The sequence below is a fragment of the Haliotis rubra genome, unplaced genomic scaffold (assembly GCF_003918875.1).
Source record: "Haliotis rubra isolate DU_JTF1 unplaced genomic scaffold, ASM391887v1 Scf249, whole genome shotgun sequence".
NCBI classification, from domain to species: Eukaryota; Metazoa; Mollusca; class Gastropoda; order Lepetellida; family Haliotidae; genus Haliotis; species Haliotis rubra.
Window position 1 is genome coordinate 536,908 of NW_025766547.1, and position 26,537 is coordinate 563,444.

A 26,537-nucleotide genomic window follows, 5' to 3' on the forward strand; every position below is an offset into this window, starting at 1 on the left:
CTGACAACATTGTCGTTTTTTCAAAGCAAAAGAATAACTTTTGCGATTTGGAACAGTATTGATCACAGTTCAATACACACTTGAACAAGCGTAAAAATCTTCAAGGAAGACGTTTAATTTCTGTTTGGATTATTCGTTGTTATGGAGATAGGTGGATCAAAGTCGTCGTTGACGTCGACAAAAGCATCGTCATCCCAGTTATGTGGTGGTATAAGCAGTAAACGCCTCAAATGGGGGGGCCGTGATCGGCGTGGTCGTCTTGGCAGTTGTCATCGGAGTTGCCGTCGGGGTGCCACTGTCCCAAGGAAAGAGTAAGCGGCAAACTGACGCCTCAAACTTGGAAAGGGCTAAACGTGTTCTCAGTGAATATCCGTTGATTGATGGGTGAGTATCTTTATAGTCACCTTGAGATTGAAACTTATTTGTATGTATGACAATTACATTGCCGACAGTATCGTTCCTTGTTGTATCTCTCCTATAGTGCAGCTAAAACCGTCAACTCAAAGTAGTTTGCCGTATGGAGATATACTACAAGAATGTACATAGCCCGATAAATTAAGAGGGTTTCACGATAACGAGGTTTAATTCACCTTTAAGTCACACTGTAATTCCAAGTGCAGGACAGGGAAGTGCAAAACAGTACTCTTTTTTTTATCTTTACACTTAAAATGATAAACGTCCGAATTTGGAATAAAAGGAAACTGAAATGACAAAAAGGTATTCCTTAAATGGGACTTTGCAAGCTCCCGTCTCTCTTTCTGCATGTCTGTCTCCCGCTCTCTCTCTCTCTCTCTCTCTGTCCCCCTCTCCCACTTCGACCCCAGATTCAGGTGTGCATGATTTAGGATGTCTGCCTAATCCTATCCCACTCCGTTTAAACGTTACAGCAGTCACCCAGTTGAACCATCTGAACGTACAAGCGTACTACCAGACTCAACCTCGCTCTTGTGGGTATTTGTTTTCAACAAATATGCACGTGTACTAAAGGAGAATTGCCGTCACACATGAGCGGCCTCAATGTCCCAAGTTGTATCCATGTTTGACGCCTGTCGGGGAGACTTTCACTTGAAGGCCCCTGTCACGCAACCGCACATAGGTCACGTGACATCTCCCCCACTCGGCTCCCACGCTGGACCACCAGTTCGTTCAAAATTAAAGGTGTACATCTTGTTTGGGTCACGGGTTTACATAGGCTGGTACAATGACCTCTTTTGAACAAGGGACACTAAAACTCTTGCATGTGTGCCCTGGATGTGTTTTTGGTACGAATGAGGTCAGCTGAAATAGGCCACCTATAGTATTACTGCAATGAAACAGAACATGTGCGTTGGTCTGATTCCCAGAGATTACAGAATCCGTTAAAAGAAGAATCTTACTTAATAATGATTGGACAAGACTGAAAATGCAAGATTTTATTAAGATTCAAAAAGAAATATTCCTGAAGGATTATTTGAACGATGTACCTGAAGCGCCTACTGATCATACCTTGATTAGTGATTATATATGATGTATTATATCCTTGGGACAACATGTCCTGGAATTCATCATAGAAAAGACATCATGGAATTCCGATCAGGTACTGATCGTTGCTTCTACTACCATCTTAGCCATGCCTGTTCCTCCACCCATAGTACGACTCTAAACATGTCCAAGGTGTCATGAAAATAACTTCATACTTTGTGGAATAAGCCTAAAATTCCTGCCAACAAGTCTGATCTTGTCCTAGTTTGATAAAGCCAAAAGAAATGAATTTTCTGTCACTTTTGACAGCAATGTGATTGGCATGATCCAGGTAAAGCATGATAAATATTGTTCTCCGTGCCCTTTTCTGTACCTCTGGATCTCTTGGCGCAGAGCAAGTGCTAGACTAAGGCTTAGTCTCTGAATATATATAATTTTGATAGTAACAAACAAGCCCATCTATATTGAAAAGGAGCCCTAGGGAGACCAGAGATTCAGAACCTGAGGAAATCTAGACTTGCTTTATTTAGGGCTTTAGCACTGCAGAGAGGGCTTGGCAGTAGGGAAATTAATGTGGTTCAGGGACTGTGAGACAGACTAAGCAGGTGCGTGCTTGGGTTCTCCGCCTAGGCCACAGCCCTTCTGACACTGTAGGTAATGCAGAAGGCTGTAGTGTTGGGGAGTCTTCATATTCACCGGGGCTGGGGTAGCCTAGTGGTTAAAGCGTTCGCTCGTCACGCCGAAGGCCCGTGTCCGAATCCCCACATGGGTACTATGTGTGAAGCCCATTTCTGGGGTCCTCCGCCGTGATATAAGCCCACTCACTAACTCATATTCACCGGACATTTCTTGGTGGGTTCAAGTAGGCAGTGTTTCCTGGGAGAAGTCCCATTCGCTGTCCGGGCTGAGTGTAGAGGGGGCGAGGGCCCTGAGCTGATTATGAGCCTTACCAGCCTGACTGTGCCAGGATCACCCGAACCATCTCTGCTGCATTCATCTATTCAAATCAGTAATATAAAAATAACAACTGACCCTGGCGGTATTGTAGGCTTAACGCTTACGGCTGCCCCGAGGTCCTACACAATTATTACTATACAGTATACCACAGTGAAGACACAAACCTTTGAAGTCTCTCCAGAATATATATCTTTGTTTTATTTAAAGTCTCTTTGGTTTTATTTACACTATAGGCGATATCATAGAGAGCTTAAAAGAACCAATATTGACACGACTGCTGCACAATATCTTGGATCGGTTGATGCCGAGGAAGGAGACAGACAGGGCCCACTTACACAGAACAATCTTAGGACAATCAGTCTCAGGCCCTTACAATCAACTTTACAATCACCATACAATTGCCTTACGCAACTAGCACAAAACCGACCCTAGCGATTGTACGACGATTTGGATTTAAAGGATTGACAATAATTGTAGCTCTAAGATTTGTCACCCGACCTCAATTTCAACAACTGTCATGCTAAAAGCGGTAACTGTGAGTGATATATTTATTTTTTCAATATATTAACATCCTGTCTTTAGTGGTTTTTTAAACTAGAAAGATCTAAAACTATGGTAACGATACTTTTGGGCGTCAGTTAAGTTTTCTTGACGTTATTTTGACCCGAACACAACAGAACATGGAGGCAGTAGGGAAGCTCAAGTCATTGTTCAAATTGTTTCAGCCTGCCTTCGTTTTCAATCAGAATTGTGTACCAAATTTCCCTTCAGCACAATATGACCTGTCGTCAAAAAACGGCCTTGGACTTATGTGGCAATATTTGTACAGTACATTCGCGCAATATCTCTACGCCACTGTTGTCCATATCATATGAGAGTAGCAGAATAGGGTAGACAGGCCAGGGCCTACTTTCACAAAGCACTAATGTGATCGTTAGTCACTAAGGTGAACTTGCGATGTTAAAGAATGGGAGTTAAGGTTAACCTTAGTGAGGTGAGGTGAAATTGGGTTTAACGTCGTGCTGGAGAATATTTCGCTCACATGACGACGTGCATGCGTGTGTATGTGTATGTGCGGCTGCTTGTACTAGCCCAGACTTTAGCTGGTTTTATAGTGCTAGCCCACTGAGATACCACGCCGCAGTGAAGCATGAATACCCCACTCAGACACATTATACTGACTCTGAGCCGACCAGTCCTTGTTGTACCCATTAATGCCGAGCGCCAGACAGGGACCAACAAGTACCATATTTTAACGTCTTTTGGTATGACGCGGTCGGGGATCGAACCCGCGACCTTCCGCTCTCCGGGCGGACGCTCTAACCACTACACCACGGAGGCGGTCTGTTAACCTTAGTAAAGGTTGTTTCGTGAAGGAGCCCCAGGACTATACAATGATACTTGGTTTGGACCCGTGAAGATCCGGGTTAGAATTGGTCTTCAGCAACCAATGATTGTCGTAAGAAGAATCGGGTGGTCAGGCTCGCTGACTTGGTTGACACGTATCCCAGTTGCGTTGAACGATGCTCATGTTCTGGTCCAGTCCTGATTATTTACAGACCGCCGCCGTATAGCTGGAATATTGCTGAGGGCGGCGTTAAACAACCAACCAACCAACCAACCAACCAACCAACAATGATTGTGTTGTGCCCGGAACCTTCACTAATACCCCTCAGCTACATCGTGCAAATCGTGAAATATGTAAAATCTGTAATATAATGGTGTGTGTTCACCGAAATGGATTGCGGTCTATGTATTGACAGTATGGACTGATCGTCTGTTGGTTACCTGGCCGGTGAATTTAGAACAGTTCGGATATATATTTTGTAAAATGCCTCTTGTTTTAATAGAACATTTGGCAATTTTACAAAACTAAGGCAGTTGTAATGTTTAATTCATGTGTTGTATTTCTCTCAACTGTTTAATGTTTAGCTTCAGTGAAAGTTGAAAAAACTTGGCTAAAACCAACTTTCGTATCCCACAACGACTAAGACATATGTTTTATAACTGATATTTTTACAGTATTTTCATGTAGGTTCTACTTTGCATTGTGCTATTGTATCTCCTAAGTCCCTAGTGAATGGCCTATGCATTTTAATCCAAATGGTGGTTTAATGTTAGCTTACTGTGTCGTAGACTGACTGACTGAGTTTGGTTTTACGCCGCTTTTAGCAATATTCCCAGCAACATCACGGCGGGGACACCAGAAATGGGCTTCACACATTTTACACCCTGTGGGGATTCGAACCCTGGTCTTCGGCGTGACGAGCCAACGCTTTAACCATTACCCCACTGCCCCTTACTGTGTCGTAGAAGGGAATGAGACTATAATGAATAACCTGTCTGAATTTATCTCGATGTCAGTCAACCAGGGGCCCTGTTTAATCCGGATTAAGTGGCGAGTCGTCTCCAAACCAGAGAGTAAACAAATCGGATTTCACCAGGGTAGACGTGTCATAACATAACCTACATGTACACTGTGTATATTAGGGGTGGGTATTGCAGAGAATTCTCATATTGCGATATATTGCGATGCGGAAGCATATATTGCGATATGTATTGCAATATATTGCAAGGATTATTTTTTTTTAACAAAAACTACTTACGATCGAGTTAATGCTTGATTATGAAGCAAAAACACAACAAAATCACTATGATTGATTAACCTTTTATAAAAAAATTTAATCATGACAAAATAAAAATGTAAGTAACATTTGGCGCTAATGAAACAGGGAAAAGAACAATTCAAAAAACGGAAATATCCGAAGATTTCCGAGTGTTACGAAGTTTTCCGAATGCATGTCAAAATACCGGTTTTCGATCAGCGTATCGCAATACGTATCGTTTTCATGTCTGAACCCGTAAATACCGGTAAACCGGTTATATTGCGCAGCCCTAGTGTATATATACATATACATGTGTATACATGTTGAACACAGTTCATTTACATTATTTTTTTAATTAAAATATCCTTATAGAAAATACACTCAAACTGGCATGGTGTATATATTTATCTTGTTAGTCTCTGGAGGGTCTTGAACTTCAATATCAGTACACGTCTTGTTTGTGCTGCAGTGTTCTGTTTTTCCTGTGTGTGTTCTATGGTTGAGGTGGGTAAGAGACGAACAATAACATGTAGGGGCTATTCACTTTCCTTTTGAATCTCTGAAGGTATTCCGAGATGAATGTAGTTTCTGTTTTCACTGTCAACCTCGTCCCACGCCCGTTGACGACACCAACATTGACTATGTTAACACATGAGGACGTACATAGGTTCTTGTGATTTGTTGAGCTCTTTTTTATGTGGCAAGTTTACTGCTCAACACATATTGGCATCATTATTCTGTCGTATTTCAATCTGTTGACTGTTTGTGTCGAATACCCAGTGTTTACCTGTTACGCTGTACTCCAAATCCCCTAGTCGTACACTGTGAAAAGGGTTTTGGAATGTAAAAACATACGGCTGACAACTAAAAGATCTTTTGATTCATTGCTACATGAATTTGCTGTTTGCATGATGCGTTTCTTTTTTTGGAGAGTATATTTTGCCTGACTTTTTACATTTCCGTAACATTAGTAACTCGAACCGTTATTTTGCATCTGATCTATTTAATCCCGATGAGTACAACGATGTTCAGAGAGAATGCCGTGACTGACACTTAATTATAAAACTGAAACCTACTGTGACGCTACACGAGCCTCGGTAGTTTGACCCCCAACCTCGCGGCGTTGTCCGTGACATTGAATACGTCTCCGATACTGGGACACGGGGTGCACAGCACGCCACAACGTGAGCCGCGACGGGGAGACTGAAACAGGATTGTCATCATATTGAACTACCTATGTACCACAGCAAGTGGATGTTGTTTGACGCCGCAGCCAACAGTATTCCAGATACAAATGTATATCTCGAAGGTAATTCTAGTCAGGTCCAGGCAATCAGCTATACGTCCTGGGGAGTCTGTAGAGATTGCGCTCCAGTTTATACATAGTTGATATTTTATCAGGCCACCCTGTATCTTACCGTGAGAAATATGTATATATTATTTTGTAAAGCAAATTGGTTCAACGTTACTTGTTCCATTATTTTCGGGTAGAAGTTACTATTCATTACAAAATGGCCATGCATACTACACAAAAGAAGTTAAGAACATGTTCAGCCCATTCTCGTTGGAATATATTGTTTTCACTTTGTAAGTATCATACAGTTATATTTTCTTGAAGTAATACTGACAATAGTTCTTGATTGGATAACATTAGCAAGGCTGTCACTTGATGTTACAAGTACCCCCGACTGTTTACAGTAGAAAAGTCTTTCTCGCAGTCCCTCAACCATATTAGTTCCCATTCCATCAAGACCTTTCTGTAACCAAAAGACCCAAAGCAAGTCTAGATTTCCCCAGTGTCAGGAATCTCCCATCTCACAAGGGCTGCAAGTTAGGTGTTGCTTATTGCTATCAATCTGATTTATTTTGAGACTAGATGTTAGTCTAAGGATACCAATCCACATAGCGTTCGTAGAGCTACGACATTCGTAAATTTATCATAAACTATAGAGTTACGACAGGTCGTAACGTTACGAGCGCTTTGTACAGAATGGCGCAGGGATACCTGAAGTGACAGCATTTAGTGTTAGCCGAAGGATCCCGATCCACAAAGCGTTCGTAGCGCTACGACATTCGTAAATTTATGATAAACTATACAGTTACGACAGATCGTAACGTTACGAGCGCTTTGGAGATCGGGGCCCAGCTCAACTGGTTTCATTCTGACGCTTGAGTGAATATTGGATAACGCCCCATCAACAATTCTTCAGCTATTTACGACTGAGTCCTTGCACGGGGAGTACAGTATGGAACAAGGATACCTGAAGTGACAGCATGTGACTTGAACAGCCCTCAGGCAAGGGTTTTTATTTCACGACATGGAGGAGGTTGATCTAACTCTATCCGAGAACAGTTTACTGAAAACGAGTGACCTGCTGATCTGGATATACGCTGCATACCTTCTTGCCAAGCGTCGTATGACAAAAGAAAGCCTTTTCAATTTAACATTTTCAGTTTGAGCTACTCGGCTTTCAAATGTATGTAAACATGGAGAGAAAAGTCGAATACATGTATTTATGTACGGCCAACACACACAGAGAGTAATTCAGACAGAGGTCAGAGGTACCTCAGACTTTATCAGTCCGTGTGTTTAAGGCATTTCACTGTGAAGAGTTTCGGCCCTTAGCTCTGCCAGGATCCGCTAATCCTAAATTTGAAACAGAGATTCGCTCAGATTTAGAATTTTGTTGTGTCAGGAACATTCATTCTGTCTACTCACATATTCCCTAGGGGGATCTGCTGAGGCCCTAATTGAGGTAGTTGACAAGGGCAACGCACCCATACCCATTTAACCACCAATCAAATGCATGAACACGCCTTCTTGCAGTGACGTTGTACTTCTCAGTGTCCCTGACACAGAACGGTTGTTGTACGATCGGATCTGGAACGGGCAACTGTCACGAAAAGGATCTTCGGTAAAACAAGTCTTCGCGCTTCAGCACCCGATCGCCATTTACAACAGGCATACGTTACTGAAGAACATTGTAACATAAACCATGACGGGTTACAATCCGCTGCAGTTACATAGCGGCTGTGGAGATACTAGGTTGTGATTTGTTATGCGATTGCCATAGAAGGTGTACGACGTATGGTTACTTAAACTAAACACGAATACTTGATGCATGATCAACGCTGCCACAAGATTTCACGTTGTGTCTTTTGTCATGATGCATTCCTTCACGTAGGACCCACTGGATATTGCTTCGGCGTAAGTTCGTTGCGCCGAAGGCCCCGTTCTTATATGGTAAATTCTGGGGTTTGATATGACGAGACGGAGCCCAGTTTGAAACTACCGAGAACATGTTATATAACCCTAGCTCCAGCACGTAGTCTCTCATAAACGGGTCTCGTAACCACCATAGAATCTGGGCTCCCATATGACCTGACCTTCAGTGAACTATAAACCTAATAATATTTGTTTAAAGGATCTAACAGACCGGATCGATTACAAGAATACGTAGGTCAGGTATGACTATGTTAGGTAGGTCAGGTATGACTATAATTGGTGGAATCGGCCGAGGCAAGCTTCTGGCCGTGGTTGTGGTCTGACAGGGTTTTGGCTCTTTGGGGGACAGCATTTATATCTGGTTTCATAATCCTCTACCGACATTTACTACTTTGTCGATACCCTTGAATACGCTGAGCAAACAAAGAAATATAGGTGTCGTTGAGATTGAGGCGACTCAATGTGGTTGTCCCGTGAAGGTTTCAGGATAGAACTGATCTTCAACATTCCTTGTTTGTCGTAAGGGGAGACAAGGAGGATCAGGCTGATGCATGTCAACGTATCCAAAGTGCTTAGATCCATAACTTCTTTGAGAGGCATTTAGAAGTTGGAGCAGTAAGGAAGGATAACAATATATGGATGAACAACTTCTTTATTGTTGTGAGAGCGACGTTTCGGTGTAGGTTCTAACACCGTTATCAAGCAAGTGATGAACAGAATAAGGATGAAGGAGCATATATACAAGTTACAGCAGATGTTGTACAGTACAATGGGGATTAGGAAGCCAGACACAATAACAACACAAGGGCTAGATGAACGCGTTAACAATTGAAGCCTGCTTAGATCCATGCTCATGACGTCAATCACTGGACTGACGTCATTATTTACAGAGCACCGTCACATAAAGTTTTTGAATGGCATTTTGAAGTTGGATGACCGTCACATAGCTGGAATAACATTAATACTGAGAGCGGCATTAAACATCAAGCTAACCAAACCAGGTAGAGTGAGTGAGTGAGTGAGTTAAGTATTACACCGCAATCAGCAATATTCCAGATATATGGCGGCGATCTGTAAACATTCGAGTCTGGACCAGACAATCCAGTGATCAACAGCATGATCATCGATCTACACTATTCAGATACGATGACGTGTCAACCAAGCATGTGACCACCCGATCCCGTTAGTCGCCTCTTACGACAAGCATGGGTTACTGAAGATCAATTCTAACCCGGATCTTCACGGATCCAAACCAAGTATAATTGTTTAAAAGTAGTTCTGGCCTGTTTACCTTATTCTGCTACCACCATGTGATATGGACAACAGTGGTGTAGAGATATTGCGCGAATGTACTGTAAAAATATTGCCACATTAGTCTTAGGCCGTTTTTGAAGACAGGTCATATTGTGCTGAAGGGAAATTTGGTACACAATTCTGATTGAAAAGAAAGCAAACTGGAAATTTTTTAACAATGGCATGAGCTTCCCCTACTGCCTCCATGTTTTGTTGTGCTCGGGTCACGAAAACGTCAACGAAACTAAACTGACGTCTAAGAGAAACTTTACCATAGCTATAAATCATTCTTGTTTAAAAAACCACTAAAGAAAGGAGGTTAATATATTGAAAAAATAAATATTTCGACCAAATCAACTTTATCAATCACAGTAACCGCTTTTGGCACGACAGTTGCTGAAATTAAGGTCGGGTGACAAAGTGAGTGAGTGAGTATGGTTTAACGCAACTTTTAGCAATATTCCAGCAATATCACGGCAGGGACACCAGAAATGAGCTCACACATTGTACCCATGTGGGGAATCGAACCCGTGTCTTCGGCATGACGAGCGGACACTTTAACCACTAGGCTACCCCACCACCCCTCCGAGGGGTGACAAAGAAAAAGCGTTCAATGTAACAGACAATGTGCACACCCCTAGTGATCGCTCACGTTCACTGATACGATTTAACAGCGTCTTAAAATGATTATGGGAAGGCTTGAAAAGGAGACATAAATTTCTCGCTTCGTTTATTGCACACTTTTGCCTTTTATGCCACAGGTGGTTGAAGAAATGTGTACATGACCCTTCCGAAAACTGTAACTTGATTTGATATCTCATAAATATTTAATTACCGTTGTATATCATGATCTGAGATGTAGCTCGTGTGCCGTCATTATTCACTATGTATATAGGTTAGGGCACATAAGTTAAATATTGTTTCTCATCATTTTTATGGTTTGGTTGTTGTTTTACGCCGCACTCAGCAATATTCCAGCTATGTGGCGGCGGTCTGTAAATAATCGAGTCTGGACCAGACAATCTAGTGATCAACATCATGAGCATCGATCTACGCAACTGGGATGAGAGTTTTATGTGAAGTAGTTTGAGGTCCTACATAAATATGTTATTCATCGCTACAGCCTCAATTCATACCCTAGAATTACAAGTTCCGTCACTTAAAAGCAACCCTAGCCTTCCCCGTCGATGTGTGCCTCTATCTTCAACATCACGAGAGCAGGCGGGCCAGTCAAATTTGAAAAACGGAAACAGATAGAAACAGCAACAACAAGACTAAACAACCGTTTTTCACTTATTCTGGGACAGTTGTAAAGACTTGGTACCAGTCATAAATTGATTTATGATGTACATCGAGACGCTGATTTCGGAAACAAATTTCTAATAAAGACTGGTGAAGAATGATCATGGTGACCTGGCTTGTGTTGTGAGTGGGCAGCTGTAGTGTTAGTTTATACTCTTGAAAAACGTAGGGGAACTTCTTTTGTAATTTACGATTGAAAAAATATCGGAGTCAATCATTGTTGATATGATAATAATGAATGTTTTGAGAGTGCATCACCACTTGCACTTCCTTATGACCATAGTTGTTTGTACAGTAATCGGTCTTGAAAGATGATTGGTGTGTGAAATTAGCATGTGTATGATTTTCATTTTCAAACAGCAAACCCCGGCCAGAAACAAACACTAACAATTGTGTGATGCAAGATCATTGTCAAAATTAATAGTCTACTGTGATCTTGAAAACCGTCAAAGTCAAGAATGACACCCCATGCACGTGTATGAGACTACAGCGTTGTTGTGCACGTGCATCCCATGGGTTGTGTTGATAAAAGGGGTGTGATAAAGATAAATGGCTGTGCGTTCATAACATGTATGTCCTGTTTGTTTGTTAACCCTTATGCTTCCTATCCAAATTGGGTTCAGGTTCAGGTTCCCCTACTTTTTTTTAAGAGTATATATTGGGACCTAACATTCCACCGCATACCAATTATTTTATTGGAATACTCGGTGCGGGCACGGGATTGAAAATCTCCGTCTTTTACTGTTTCATACCGTAATAGGTAGGTCTCACACTATGATAGGTAGGTCTCATAAAAGGATTGGTAGGTCTCATACCATGCTAGGTAGGTCTCACACTATGATAGGTAGGTCTCACACTATGCTAGGTAATGCTAGGTAGGTCTCATACCATGCTAGGTAGGTCTCATACCATGCTAGGTAGGTCTCACACCATGATAGGTAGGTCTCATACCATGATAGGTAGGTCTCATACATAGGTAGGTCCATGCTAGGTAGGTCTCATACCTCTAGGTAGGTCTCATACCATGATAGGTAGGTCTCATACCATGATAGGTAGGTCTACCATGATAGGTACATACCATAGGTAGGTCTCATACCATATGATAGGTAGGTCTCATACCATGATAGGTAGGTCTCATACCATGTCTCATAGGTAGGTCTCATACCATGCTAGGTAGGTCTCATACCAAGATAGGTAGGTCTCATACCATGATAGGTAGGTCTCATACCATGATAGGTAGGTCTCATACCATGATAGGTAGGTCTCATACCATGATAGGTAGGTCTCACACTATGATAGGTAGGTCTCACACCATGATAGGTAGGTCTCATACCATGCTAGGTAGGTCTCATACCATGCTAGGTAGGTCTCATACCATGCTAGGTAGGTCTCATACCATAGGTAGGTCTCATACCAAGATAGGTAGGTCTCATACCATGATAGGTAGGTCTCATACCATGATAGGTAGGTCTCATACCATGATAGGTAGGTCTCATACCATGCTAGGTAGGTCTCATACCATGCTAGGTAGGTCTCATACCATGATAGGTAGGTCTCATACCATGATAGGTAGGTCTCATACTCATGCTAGGTCTCATACCATGATAGGTAGGTCTCATACCATGCTAGGTAGGTCTCACACTATGATAGGTAGGTCTCATACCATGATAGGTAGGTCTCATACCATGATAGGTAGGTCTCATACCATGCTAGGTAGGTCTCATACCAAGATAGGTAGGTCTCATACCAAGATAGGTAGGTCTCATACCATGATAGGTAGGTCTCATACAAGGATAGGTAGGTCTCATACAAGGATTGGTAGGTGTCATACAAGGATTGGTAGGTGCCATACAAGGATTGGTAGGTCTCATAAAAGGATTGGTAGGTGTCATACAAGGATTGATAGGTGTCACATTATGATATGTAGGTGTCATACAAGGATTGGTAGGTGTTATACAAGGATAGGTATGTCTCGTAAATGGATTGGTAGGTGCCATACAAGGATTGATAGGTGTCACATTATGATATGTAGGTGTCATACAAGGATTGGTAGGTGTCATACAAGGATTGGTAGGTCTCATACCATGATACGTAGGTCTCATACCAAGGATTGGTAAGTCTCATACAAGGATTGGTAGGTCTCATACAAGGATTGGTAGGTGTCATACAAGGATTGATAGGTGTCACATTATGATATGTAGGTGTCATAAAAGGATTGGTAGGTGTCATACAAGGATTGATAGGTGTCACATTATGATATGTAGGTGTCATACAAGGATTGGTAGGTGTCATACAAGGATTTGTAGGTGTCACATTATGATAGGCAGGATAGGTAGGTCTCATTCCATGATAGGGGTTTCTCGTACCATGATAGGTAGGTCTCGTTCCATGACAGATAGGTCTGATAGGTAGGTCTCATACAATGATAGCCATACGGTTGTCGAGTAGACATCTGTTTAAGCCTCTAGTTTGACTCCGACATGCATGGCCATAATATGTCCATTCTTGGTGCCCCTGTATAAAAGTGTTGGATTAATGTATACGTAAATCAAATCACACTGATTCACTTTAAACAAAGATCTGTATTAATAGCTGTGTCGACAATGAAATAGACTTGGTATCATATTCTCTCGACACATCAACAACTAAGAGCATGGACGTGTCATCGTCCTTTTCCAAACTACGAAACTAAGACCTAGTTCAGTGTCCGTTTTAGTCATTCACTGACCCCGATTTATCCTGTAGAATTTATCCCAGTTCAAACAATCCTTCAGTAAATGTTGACACATATATTGAGAATATACATTTCGCCAACATCTGTAGACTCAACTCAACATGAATATGGGCACAAACCCTGGGGTCCCGCCCCACAGGGACTTCTACGCTGCGGCGTCACGAACTATGTAAATATATTCCTGTCTGCTCGAGTTGGATATCACCCAGCTGCCGCTATACAGTTGGGCCCTTGTTGAGATTCCTGGTTAGAATACGTACCCAGCCCTCTGCTGGGCTCGACAGCTGGACCCTTGTAGGGATTCCCTGGTTAGATACCCTGCGGCTAGACAGCTGGGCCCTTGTAGAGATTCCTGGTTAGAATACGTACCCAGCCCTCTGCTGGGCTCGACAGCTGGACCCTTGTAGAGATTCCTGGTTAGAATACGTACCCAGCCATCTGCTGGGCTCGACAGCTGGACCCTTGTAGAGATTCCTGGTTAGAATACGTACCCAGCCATCTGCTGGGCTCGACAGGTGGACCCTTGTAGAGATTCTTGGTTAGAATACGTACCCAGCCGCCATCTGCTGGGCTCGACAGCTGGGCCGTTGTAGAGATTCATGGTTAGAATACGTACCCAGACATCTGCGTGGGTCGACAGCTGGACCCTTGTAGAGATTCCTGGTTAGAATACGTACCCGGCCATCTGCGTGGCTCGACAGGTGGACCCTTGTAGAGATTCCTGGTTAGAATACGTACCCAGCCATCTGCTGGGCTCGACAGCTGGACCCTTGTAGAGATTCCTGGTTAGAATACGTACCCAGCCATCTGCTGGCCTCGACAGCTGGACCCTTGTAGAGATTCCTGGTTAGAATACGTACCCAGCCATCTGCTGGGCTCGACAGCTGGACCCTTGTAGAGATTCCTGGTTAGAATACGTACCCAGCCATCTGCTGGGCCTCGACAGGTGGACCCTTGTAGAGATTCCTGGTTAGAATACGTACCCAGCCATCTGCTGGGCTCGACAGCTGGACCCTTGTAGAGATTCCTGGTTAGAATACGTACCCAGCCATCTGCTGGGCTCGACAGGTGGACCCTTGTAGAGATTCCTGGTTAGAATACGTACCCAGCCATCTGCTGGGCTCGACAGCTGGACCCTTGTAGAGATGCCTGGGCATAATACGGACCCAGCCATCTGCTGGGCTCGAGAGCACAAAGCCATCTTAGCCTTACGATGGCTTTCATATAGACTAACGATAGATTTAGCGCTGAAATGGCTTTGTGCAGGTGGTCCCAGGGTTCGTAAGATGGGTCGTAAAAATCGGGTCAGTCACCTGGGTCCCGTCGATCCACAAAGCGTTCGTAAAGTTACGACCGGTCGTAACTCTTTAGTTTACCTTAAGTTTACGGATGTCGTAGCGCTGCGAACGCTTTGTGGTTCAGGACCCTGGGTTCCCTTTGTACAAAACAGGTTTACACAACAATAGTAATAGGTCTGTGTTAAAGTATGAGATCGCTTAGTCATTGTACAGCGCATCGACACACTAAAATCGCTTTGTACACTAAAATCGCTTTGTGGCTGACCGCCTCCGTGGTGTAGTAGTTAGAGCTTCCGCCCGGAGAGCGGAAGGTCGCGGGTTCGATCCCCGGCCGCGTCATACCACAAGACGTTAAAATAAGGTACTTGTTGGCTCAGCATTAATGGGTACAACAAGGACTGGTCGGCTCGGAGTCAGCATAATGTGTCTGAGTGGGATATTAATGCTTAACTGCGGCATGGTATCTCAATGAGCTGGCACTATAAAGGTATAAAGTCTGGGCTAGTACAAGCAGCCACACATACACACGCATGCACGTAATCATATATGCGAAACATTCTTAAGTACGACGTAAAACCCCATTTTACCTCACCTCACCTCACCTCACCTCACATCACCTTATACAATGACTAAGCGATCTTAACGCTGAGTTGATCGTAACTCCCACGTTGATAGCGTGTCATCGTAACCCGACGTCGTGGACGGTTGCTCATGATATCACTCACTGGATTGTGTGGTCTAGATTCGAATATGTACCGCTCTCTATCTCATAGGGAGGATCTTGTTGAAAAAACACACATATAACTTTGTACAACTGTCAACCTACAAGGAACTTTAAACCTGTATATTGCAGACACAATGACCTGTCGTGGCAGTACAGGCAGTACGCCCAGAACAAGGTGTACCAGGTGAATCTGAACATGGACCTGGCGCTCACGTGGAACACCACCCACACAGACATCAAGAGGATTCGTGATGGCCAGCTTGGGGCGCAGGTAGGTACAGCGGTTCAAACGGTCGCTGCTAGGTATTAGGACTGCACGGTATTACCGGTATACCGCTATATCACAATACGCTATTCAAACGATACGTATTGCAATATTTTTCTGAGAACCGGTATATTGGGTAAAGAACATATATGAAGGTTTTTTATTGTCTTCATGGTTTGAATTAATATCTACAGATGCTTCAATTCACAACAAATGTTTTCCTTCGTTCATCAATGACAAAACGGCATATTGTAATATACTCATGCCAATAATGGTTGTCACCCCCTCCCACCCCAACCCGTCAAAAACCAAACCCCACCCCACACCCCCCTCTAATTAAAAAATTGAAGGGGGTGACAACCATTATTGGCATGAGTATCCTATAAATGGTGTAAAAAGAAAACAGAATCTCTGACTGCGCAACTTAATTTTGAGATTTCTGTTATCAGAACCATAACATATATGTTCAAGTTCCCAATATATCGCAATACGTATCGCAATACGGGTACCTGAATCGCAATATATTGCAACACATTTTTTTCTGCCAATACACAGTCCTACTAGGTATTGATATATTTGGAACAAAGCACACGAGGGTGATATTCCATTACTCATCCAACAGGCTGGCAATGATATGTACCTGTTCATTTGTCAATCTCACGCTGACAGACCGGGAAGGGAATTCTAATTATTGTGACAAGAGTGTGACTTGGTATAAATACTGGTATGGAAACGAATACAAGACACGTTTAATGCATAACAACTTCTTTTAATTCTTTATCACGTATAATGCTGACTCCGTGAATGATGAGTTAGGGCATGGAATCTATATATATAGAACGTGCTTACACAAAGCAAGGTGGGAGAATGTACAAGAATAAAAATAACAATATAATAATAATAATAAGTACATTTATAATGCGCCAAATCCAGACACAAAGTGTATGCTCATAGCGCTACATAAGAGATTCTGACATCACGAGGTTAAGAGATGGCGGCTAGAAATGATTAGAGTCTATAGAACTGAGTGAAGAGAAATGTTTTGAGACTGTCTTTGAACATTTGCAGAGTAGGGATTCCTTTAAGATAATCTGGGAGTTTATTCCAGAGAGTGGTGGCATTGTAAGTAAATGATCTCTGACCAAATCGTCTCAGACGTGGGGTTGGAACAGAGAAGAGATGTTGTTGGGCAGATCGGAGGACTCTAGATGGGTGGTAGACTTGTGTGAGTTCAGACAGATAGGAAGGTGCTGACGGGTGATAACACTGATAAGCCAGTGCAAGCACTTTATACTGAACACGTGCATCAACAGGTAGCCAGTGCAGTTTCATCAGTATGGGCGTGATGTGCACAGATTTCTTTGATCGTGTATAATGACGAAGACAATGAGATAGAATTAATGTACAAAGATAACAATATATAGACGAAGCCAACGAGATTAATGGTATAACAATGTAAGACTACCATTATAGCACAATTGTGACGAAGGAAACACACACTGGGAAGGTAGATGCCTTGGTCTTGGTTAATGGCTGTTCTTTCTTTGGATTACGATGCTCTCTTGAGCTTATTTACGAACAACTCAGTATTTACACTCTGATACCATTTCAGTTCTGGGCAATTTTTGCTCTGTGCGACTCTCAATCTAAAGACGCGGTGAGACAGTTCCTGGATCAGCTGGACACCATCAAGAAGTTCGTGGGCAAATATCCGGACACCTTCACGTTTGTCACTACTGCAGATGGTGAAATATTCTTCTTATTAACATGATCAAAAATATCGTTGTTGCATGAAAGTGTGTCGATGTGCCCCGACGTCCTCGATCGTTCCTCATAATATAATTAATCAGGGGGTAGCCGCGTCCGCTTTTCAGGAAGACCCGGTTCGATTCCCGACATGGTTACAATGTGTGAAGCCCATTTCTGGTGTACCCCGCCGTGATATTGCTGGAATATTGCTAAAAGCGGCGTAAAACCATACGCGCTCACTCAGATCTCACACACCAATAACGCTGTCCTGTTTACGATGAGTGTTTCTCTATTGTCTACACAGGGATCATGGACGCCTTTAATGACGGGAAGGTAGCAAGTCTGCTTGGATTGGAGGGAGGTCACGCCATCGACAGCAGTCTCGGCAATCTGCGCATGTTCTATGACCTTGGGGTCAGATATATGACCGTCACCCACAGCTGCAATACACCATGGTAATGTCGTTTACTTGTTTTGTTATCGTTTCTGTACAATTTTTATTATTTTATTTTATGTTTCTTAACGCCGAACGCATCATGATTCCAGCTAATTACGGCGGTCTGTAAATAATCAAGTCTTGACCAGACAATCCGGGGAGTGATATCATGAGTATCGATCTACGGAGTTTAATGGGATTACGATGACATCTTGATCTCGCTATACGTATAGCCGCATCTTACGAAGACAGTTGCTTTACGTAACTATACGTATTGGAGATATCTGTGAGTGATAACAGTGTACGAGGACAGTTACTTTACGTAACTACGTACTGGAGATATTTGTGAGTGACAACAGTGTACGAGGACAGTTACTTTACGTAACTACGTATTGGAGATATCTGTGAGTGATAACAGTGTACGAGGACAGTTACTTTACGTAACTGACGTACTGGAGATATCTGTGAGTGATAACAGTGTACGAGGACAGTTACTTTACGTAACTACGTATTGGAGATATCTGTGAGTGATAACAGTGTACGAGGACAGTTACTTTACGTAACTACGTACTGGAGATATCTGTGAGTGATAACAGTGTACGAGGACAGTTACTTTACGTAACTACGTACTGGAGATATCTGTGAGTGATAACAGTGTACGAGGACAGTTACTTTACGTAACTACGTACTGGAGATATCTGTGAGTGATAACAGTGTACGAGGACAGTTACTTTACGTAACTACGTACTGGAGATATCTGTGAGTGATAACAGTGTACGAGGACAGTTACTTTACGTAACTACGTACTGGAGATATCTGTGAGTGATAACAGTGTACGAGGACAGTTACTTTACGTAACTACGTACTGGAGATATCTGTGAGTGATAACAGTGTACGAGGACAGTTACTTTACGTAACTACGTACTGGAGATATCTGTGAGTGATAACTGTGTACGAGGACAGTTACTTTACGTAACTACGTACTGGAGATATCTGTGAGTGATAACTGTGTACGAGGACAGTTACTTTACGTAACTACGTACTGGAGATATCTGTCAGTGATAACAGTGTACGAGGAGGACTTTACGTTACGTATTGGAGATACGTAAACAGTGTACGAGGACAGGTACTTTACGTAACTACGTACTGGAGATATCTGTGAGTGATAACAGTGTTGGTGAATAACATGATATGAGTTCGCAGGGAATTATTTCGGTCTTTACGGCAACACTTACGAGGATAACAGCATGAGTGATCTGCGTACGGACTACTTGTTCCACTGACGGTAACCCGTAACATAACAGTACTTCTTATTACTGGGAGCGGTGGGCTAACCTAGTGGTTAAAGCGTTCGGTCGTCACGCCGAAGACCCGGGTTCGATTCCCAACATGGGTACAATGTGTGAAGCCCATTTCCGGTGTCCCCCGCCGTGATGTTGCTGGAATATTGCGAAAACCGGCGTAAAACCATACTCACTCACTTATCACTGTATTTCAGGGCCGACAACTGGACAGTTGACAGAGACGACAACCCGGAACACAACGGTCTGACAGACTTCGGCAAGGTGAGATGTACACCTTAACCAGGCAGCCCGCCCTGCACCCAAGGGCAACCCTTTAGAAATGGCGCTGGATGTCAAATTATATCAAGCTGTATACTTGGCCGTCATCTTGTACGGACCAATCGATTTTAACTATAAACCATTGGTTATAATAAATCTTGGCCTGAGGTTTCTTTGAGCGGAAGACGTTAAAAGGCGGTACTTCTTGTTACCCTGCATGCATGACGCTCTGCATTGAGGTGGGAAAACACAAAGACTGTTCGGCTCGGAGTCAGTTTACGTTGTTTGAGTGGGGTTTCATTGCTAAACCTCAGAATGGCATTTCCGTGGCGCTGTGAGGCAGACAACTGGCGGAACTGTACCGTTAGGGATGTTGTTATTGTTCCGTTTGTCTAATATGTCAATCTGATTATCCCTATCATAATCCGAGTAGTATATCACTAGCTGCCACAAACGAACAAGAAAAAAAGATACCACAAAAGAAGAAACTGGTCCACAAAACAAATAATTTTTGTTGGCTACCTGCACTGCTTCCCATAAATGTGAACGTAACAATGTTGTTCTTATGGGAGATAAGTCATTGGGGCGTACTATATAATTGCTGGAATATTGCTAAAAGCGGCGTAAAACCATACTCACTCACTAGATAATTCTGAAGGAGCACGCTAGTTGTGACCACCCTGCAGTTCTCTACCGAGGTGGTCCTTGTGACTTCCTTGAGGATCAGGGGCGGTGGGGTAGCCTAGTGGTTAAAGCGTTGGCTCGTCACGCCGAAGACCCGGGTTCGATTCCCCACATGGGTACAAAGTGTGAAGCCCATACCTGGTGTCCCCCGCCGTGATATTGCTGGGATATTGCTAAAAGCGGCGTAAAACCATATTCACTCACTCACTCTGAAGGAGGAAGCTAGTTGTGACCACCCAGCAGTTATCTACCGAGGTGGTCCTTGTGACTTCCTTGAGGATCATCTAGGTTTTGAAATGAACTCATTTTACCGAAAAACAGTTCCAAAATTAAATATTAAATAACAAACCTTGTTCATGCTGCTACACGACTGTATGTTACAGATTGTGATCCGGGAGATGAACCGCCTAGGGATGCTGGTGGACCTGTCCCACGTGTCCCGCAAAACCATGATCGATGCCCTGGAGGTGACCGACTCTCCCGTCATCTACAGCCACTCCTCCGCCTTCACCATCTGCAACCACTACCGCAACGTCCAGGACGACGTCTTGAACCTCACGGTAACCACCGCAACTCGCTCTGTCAGTTAAACCATGTGGTAAACGGATTCTGATGACACTATACGCTGTACAGAGTTGCGCCCCTTGAGCACGACAGGATCCTGTTGTGGGTTCGAACGCCGGTTTGTCCTGATTGTGTTTCTACGTTTGTCTGCACCGTCCCGTGCTTCCCTTCGACACTGAGCTCACATGCCATTATGTAAATGCAATACAAGTTTGTTGTTACGACAGGTTAGAAAGATAAAAAGTTGAACAATTTAATTTTGCCATGTAAAATCCATTTTCTCATTGCTTAGATATTGAAATGTATGGCGAATTTTACAATTTTTTGCTTTGATGATAATTTTGGAATGTTATCTGTAGTACACAAAAGGCCAAAATGATGGCATGAATATGTTTTTATCGAAAACAAAACTTGTTTACTCAGGAACTGCCTCAATATGCCAAAAGGTACCGGCCTATCGGTTGTGGTATATAAGATTAACGATGGACAATTGTGAACAGTTTTGGGTCTACCTTCAGTTTTGACATGATCTTAAATGTTCAGGACTTAGTGCAGAAGAGATATATAGTACCCGATTGTTTTACAAGTGAAACACCCCCACACACCCCCACCACCCACAAAAAAAAATAATTAAAAAATGACCGAATGGTAACAATGTGACATAACCAACTGACATAGTAACTCGGGCTCTCACGTGCAACTACAGCAGGTGGCCATAAGTGAGTCATCATTAGTGAAATTTCCATAGACTTACATGTTAATTAACTGTTGCAAGAATACTTTTCATAAATTGAGTAGAAGTCATTTTATTTTGATATTTTGCAAACATCTTGGAAATCATCTTCAGCTACGTGTACATAATTTTCTTTCATCTTTCCGTTGATTAGTTATCGAATGACACCTGATTAAGCGCATAAGTACAACTTAATTTTAATCTATACCATAGACAGCCATGTTAAGCCTGATTGGTATGTCTAATATGTGTTGTTTAAATAGCTGCAATTTCCTTAATAATCATCGGAAAATTGAATGGAAATTATGTGTATGTAGCTGAGATGATTTCCCAGCTGGTAGATAAGTATTAAAAGCAATTCGACCGAAACTAAATTTATGAAAATTATTCTTGCAAGAGTTAATTAACATGCAAGTCTATGGGAATTTCACTAATGATGACTCACTTATGGCCAACTACTGTATCTCGTGGCAAACCGGAAACATTTTCCAAGATCATCTGGAACAGATTGTTTCTTCACACAGGAGGGAGGAAAGAACCACATAATTTTCTGATAAGGGTTTTCTCCTTTTCAAACAGAAAATTAATGAGGGCGTGGTGATGGTGAATTTCTTCGACCTTTACATCAACTGTTTCCCAAACAACCAGACCGTTGCCACGTTGACTCAAGTGGCAGGTACGTAGCTGACTACACTTCAGACTTGACATGTACACCGATTTACTCATTAAATAAATAAAAACTGGTCTTACTAAGACGTTTCCTATCGCTAACTTTTCTTATCGTGAGCTGAGTTTCAAGAGTGAGTGAGTGAATGAGTTTAGTTTATGCTGCACTCAGCAATATTCCAGCTATATGGCGGCGGTCTGTAAATATTCGAGTCTGAACCAGACAATCCAATGATCAACAGCATGAGCATCGATCTGCGCAATTGGGAACCGATGACATGTGTCAACCAAGTGAGCAAGCCTGACCACCCGATCCCGTTACGAACCTCTTACGACAAGCATGGGTTACTGAAGATCAATATTCTAACCCGGACCTTCACGGGTCAGTCATGTGGAAGAATCTACTTACTTTTCAGTCACCATAGGTTCTATTTGAAAACCACTTCGTTTCTATTTGTAAAGTGTAAAAGGTGGATGATGTTAATCTGCATCAAATGTTAACTGAATGAAAATGAACTATGATCATGTTAATCCAATGTTATATATGAATCTTGGTATAGCAATGTTGTTAGCCTAGTTACAGAAATATCCATTTTTCAAACTTCCATGGGCACAATGTGTGAAGCCCATTTCTAGTGTCCCCCGCCATGATATTGCTGGAATATTGCTAAAAGCAGCGCAAAACCCAACTCACTCATTCACTTAAATTCCATCTCAGTAATGGCAAATATAACCCTCAACATTTCACAGGGACATTTCTAACATTTCAAGGATGCATCAATGAACCACTATGAACTGTTAGGGTGGTTTTGAGGGTTGGGCTGGGGTCAGGGAGGAAACTGCCGTTATTCCACCTCACTGCATATGCCAATGTTTCGTTATCTCGAACGCCCGGATATATCGATAGTACGACATGTTCCTCCAGGTTCGAGACATCGAGTTACAAGAGTATTTAGCCTTGTACATACTCATCCACCAGCCATTCAAAGGCATAATTTTCTAAAATATCTTATTGTTTCTGCAAATGGGAACCAGCGTAATCACTGAAAACAACGTGATCCGCTAACGACAACAGTATGGTATCGTCTATTACTTCAGGAATCCAAACCAGGCAACGAATCGTTTAAAGTTTAAGCTTTTTAGCGATCTTTTGCCAGTAAGGCCCAAAACAGCTAATTCCGAGGAGGCAAAATGGAGGGGTGCCGTTATTGATATCACAGGTGTACGAGCGTATATTGGTCATCTTTCGGGCACGACCTCGGGTTATGTACCCGTGAAGATCCGGGGTAGAATAGGTCTTCAGCAACCCATGCTTGCCACAAAAGGCGACTATGCTTGTCGTAAGAGGCGACTAACGGGATCGGGGGGTCAGGCTCGCTGACTTGGTTGACACCTGTCATCGGTTCCCGATTGCGCAGATAGATGCTCATGCTGTTGATCACTGGATTGTCTGGTCCAGACTCGATTATTTACAGACCGCCGTCATATAGCTGAAACAGTGCTGAGTGCGGCGTAAAACAAAACTCACTCACTCGGGTTATGTGTAATGATATTTTTTTAACTTGAAAATGAAACTGTTTCTTTCAGACCACATCGACTACATCAAGAACCTGATCGGAGTGGACTATGTTGGCATCGGCGCTGATTACGATGGAGTGCCCACGTACGTTCATATGACCCTCACCTTTGTTCCACTTTCCATACGACCCCAGTACCTTGGCGTTGTGTTTCTATGAGGAATCATGGGCAGAAACGGTGCCCAGTACTTCATGTTTGTGTCTTTGTGGAGTCTTTAAGGGAGGGGAGGTCCCTGATTCCTAGGACAGGTCACCACTACCTGGGGTATGATTGTCCACTTGTTGTAGTCTCCAGTTTCCCATGCTTCTCTCCGTGTTGGGATTCTGCGGCAGAATAAGGCGCCAGTATCTCCCACTTCAGAGTGTCGGACATCAGAGGTCTACAGACTCCCTCACTTGTCCCCACGTGTTTATCAGCAACAAAGTTCCTGTTTTGTATATACCTCCTTTCTAGTATGATGCATAACTTCATTTCGAGTCCGAACAGTCACATGCAAGAGATATCCAGTAGAGGGTTTACTGATATAAAAAACGACTGTGATCGTGACGTCACTTCCTGGGCGATACGAGGGTATTTATCTAAGCAGAAAGTGGATATAATTCCCTGGATACCCAAGGATGTATTTCTATGTTGTCAAGGTTACCAGTGGGATTAGAAGATGTGTCCACCTATCCTAAACTGTTTGAGGAACTTGTTAGACGAGGTTGGACAGACGAGGAACTTCAGAAGCTGGCGGGGAGGAATCTTATGCGAGTTTTCAAAGCTGCCGAGAAGGTGGGTCCAAATAACTTCTGTTTACTCCTGTTATATACAGGGTAGCTGGTAGTAGCCGTTGTATGAAAGGGGCATGGCGGCCTGGCTGTCGAAGACGCCGGGACTCGCTCTGCGTCCAGTAATGGGCCTCACACATTGTATTCATGTGGGGAATCGAACCCGGGTCTTCAGCATGACGAGCGAACGCTTTAACCACTAGGCTACCCCACCGCCGTCTAATATCTTACCAGCAAAAATCAAGTGGTGGTTTACATTCACTGAGTCGAATATGACGTTAAGTCGCGATAGTACCAATCCCCATTCCGTCAGGGTGTCTTGTGTCGAGTTAGCGCCATGTCGAGAAGTATTCGACATGTCAAGGACCATCAGATCACGATACTGCTTTGTCGAATTAGCCGCATTTCGATTCCTCGTGTAGCGAATTAAGATACTGCAGACACCCAGGATTAAGATGCAGGTCGTCAGCAACCGATGTCGGTAGAACGAGGCGACCAAAGGGATTCGATTGATGTTCATGATGTCAATCACTGGATTGTCTGGTCCAAACTCGATATTTACACACCGCCGTTATATAGTTGGAATATTGCTGAGTGCGGCGTTAAATAAACAGGAGCATTAGAGCAGCAGACTCGCTGACCTGGTTGGCGCATGTCACCGCATCCCAATTACGTAGATCAGATTCTTATGTGTGGTGAATGTGTGTTTTAGCCAAAATAAGCTTTTAGGCCATTTGGGATCATTTGTTCCAGTGTTTTGTTGCCTTGGTACAGGTGAACAGGACCAGCTCACTGTGAACCACTTCACTCCAATGAGCTGTGGAACTGTAAAAAGCGACCCCTGTAGACCCAGGTTAGAACTGGTCTTCAGTATCTCATGCTTGTCTTAAGAGGCGTCTGACGGGATCGGATGTTCAGGCTCGCTGACTTGGTTGACACTTGTCATCGGAATCCCATTGCATAGATCGCTGCTCATGCTGTTGATCACTGGATTTCTGGTCCAGACTCGATTATTTACAGGACCGCCGCCATATAGCTGGAATATCGCTGTGATAAACAAACAAACAAACAAACAAACACAAACATTAGAGCAGCAAGTGAAGTTATGTTGTATTTCTTTTCTACCAGGTGAAGATGGACAAGGCCAACCTCCCGCCATATGAAGATCTCATCGACTATGAAAAGGTTAATACCACCTGTCGCACCGGTTTTTAAATCAACGGCAACGAATTAATAAAACAGAAGTCCGGAAACAGCACGACAATCTCGAATATACAACTCAAAACATGTTAAAGAACGGCCGATGTTTTATATGACTATTGTTAATCTATCATGGCAGGAAGGTATTGCAGCTCATTGCATGTGACTGTTCCTTAGTTTCTATTGAGTGGTATACGTTCGACAGGTTCATTCCGATACCCTCTACGTACATATGACATCTCCATCTGCTGATGAGGTCGACAACGAGAGGGTCAATCGGAATGCACCGGTTACAAGTGATGGCTATACACGTTTGTTCCGTCTTTGACTCGCATAATGGACAACCTGTGATCTTGTCACGAAGGTGAAAGAATACAGTGATCTAAGTTTGGGGAATTCCTTGGGGTTTTTTTTCACTTAAAATATGACCAGATCTCATACGACTACACTGATGGACACGTAATCAAAAAGTAAATGTGCTCCGTTCTTTCAATTTTGAAATCATCAAAATAATAATCTTTGATTTTATATTTCCCTGGAGAAGAGACCTGTTTTCATGGACCTGTTTGGGGAACCACATTGTCACAACATGCATATCAGTTTACCTCAGCCATTGTATTATGGTACAACTGTACCGAACTCTGGGACTGACGAATGCGTCTCAAAAGGTAACCCGAGTAAACTGGGATTATATATACTACTTAATAGAAGTAACGGATCACCCGATTC

General features: G+C 43.0%; 1 protein-coding gene across 1 annotated transcript; it reads left to right on the forward strand.

The window, feature by feature from the left end:
* On the forward strand, window positions 1-26,537 carry LOC124279264 (dipeptidase 1-like). Its single transcript, XM_046715085.1, has 10 exons — window positions 1-384; window positions 15,731-15,872; window positions 17,479-17,611; window positions 17,920-18,070; window positions 19,550-19,616; window positions 20,681-20,857; window positions 22,174-22,270; window positions 23,848-23,923; window positions 24,477-24,612; window positions 25,737-26,537. The coding sequence occupies exons 2-10, from the start codon at window positions 15,798-15,800 to the stop codon at window positions 25,821-25,823; spliced, it is 999 nt and encodes a 332-aa protein (XP_046571041.1). The 5' UTR covers window positions 1-384; window positions 15,731-15,797; the 3' UTR covers window positions 25,824-26,537.

What these genes read in the sequence shown, in the direction of transcription:
- LOC124279264 (XM_046715085.1), top strand. Translation starts at nt 15,798, where the DNA reads ATGGACCTGGCGCTCACGTGGAACACCACCCACACAGACATCAAGAGG. An exon ending in CACGTTGACTCAAGTGGCAG is followed by an intron (nt 22,271 to 23,847) that starts GTACGTAGCTGA and finishes TGTTTCTTTCAG; the next exon opens with ACCACATCGACTACATCAAG. An exon ending in TTTTCAAAGCTGCCGAGAAG is followed by an intron (nt 24,613 to 25,736) that starts GTGGGTCCAAAT and finishes CTTTTCTACCAG; the next exon opens with GTGAAGATGGACAAGGCCAA.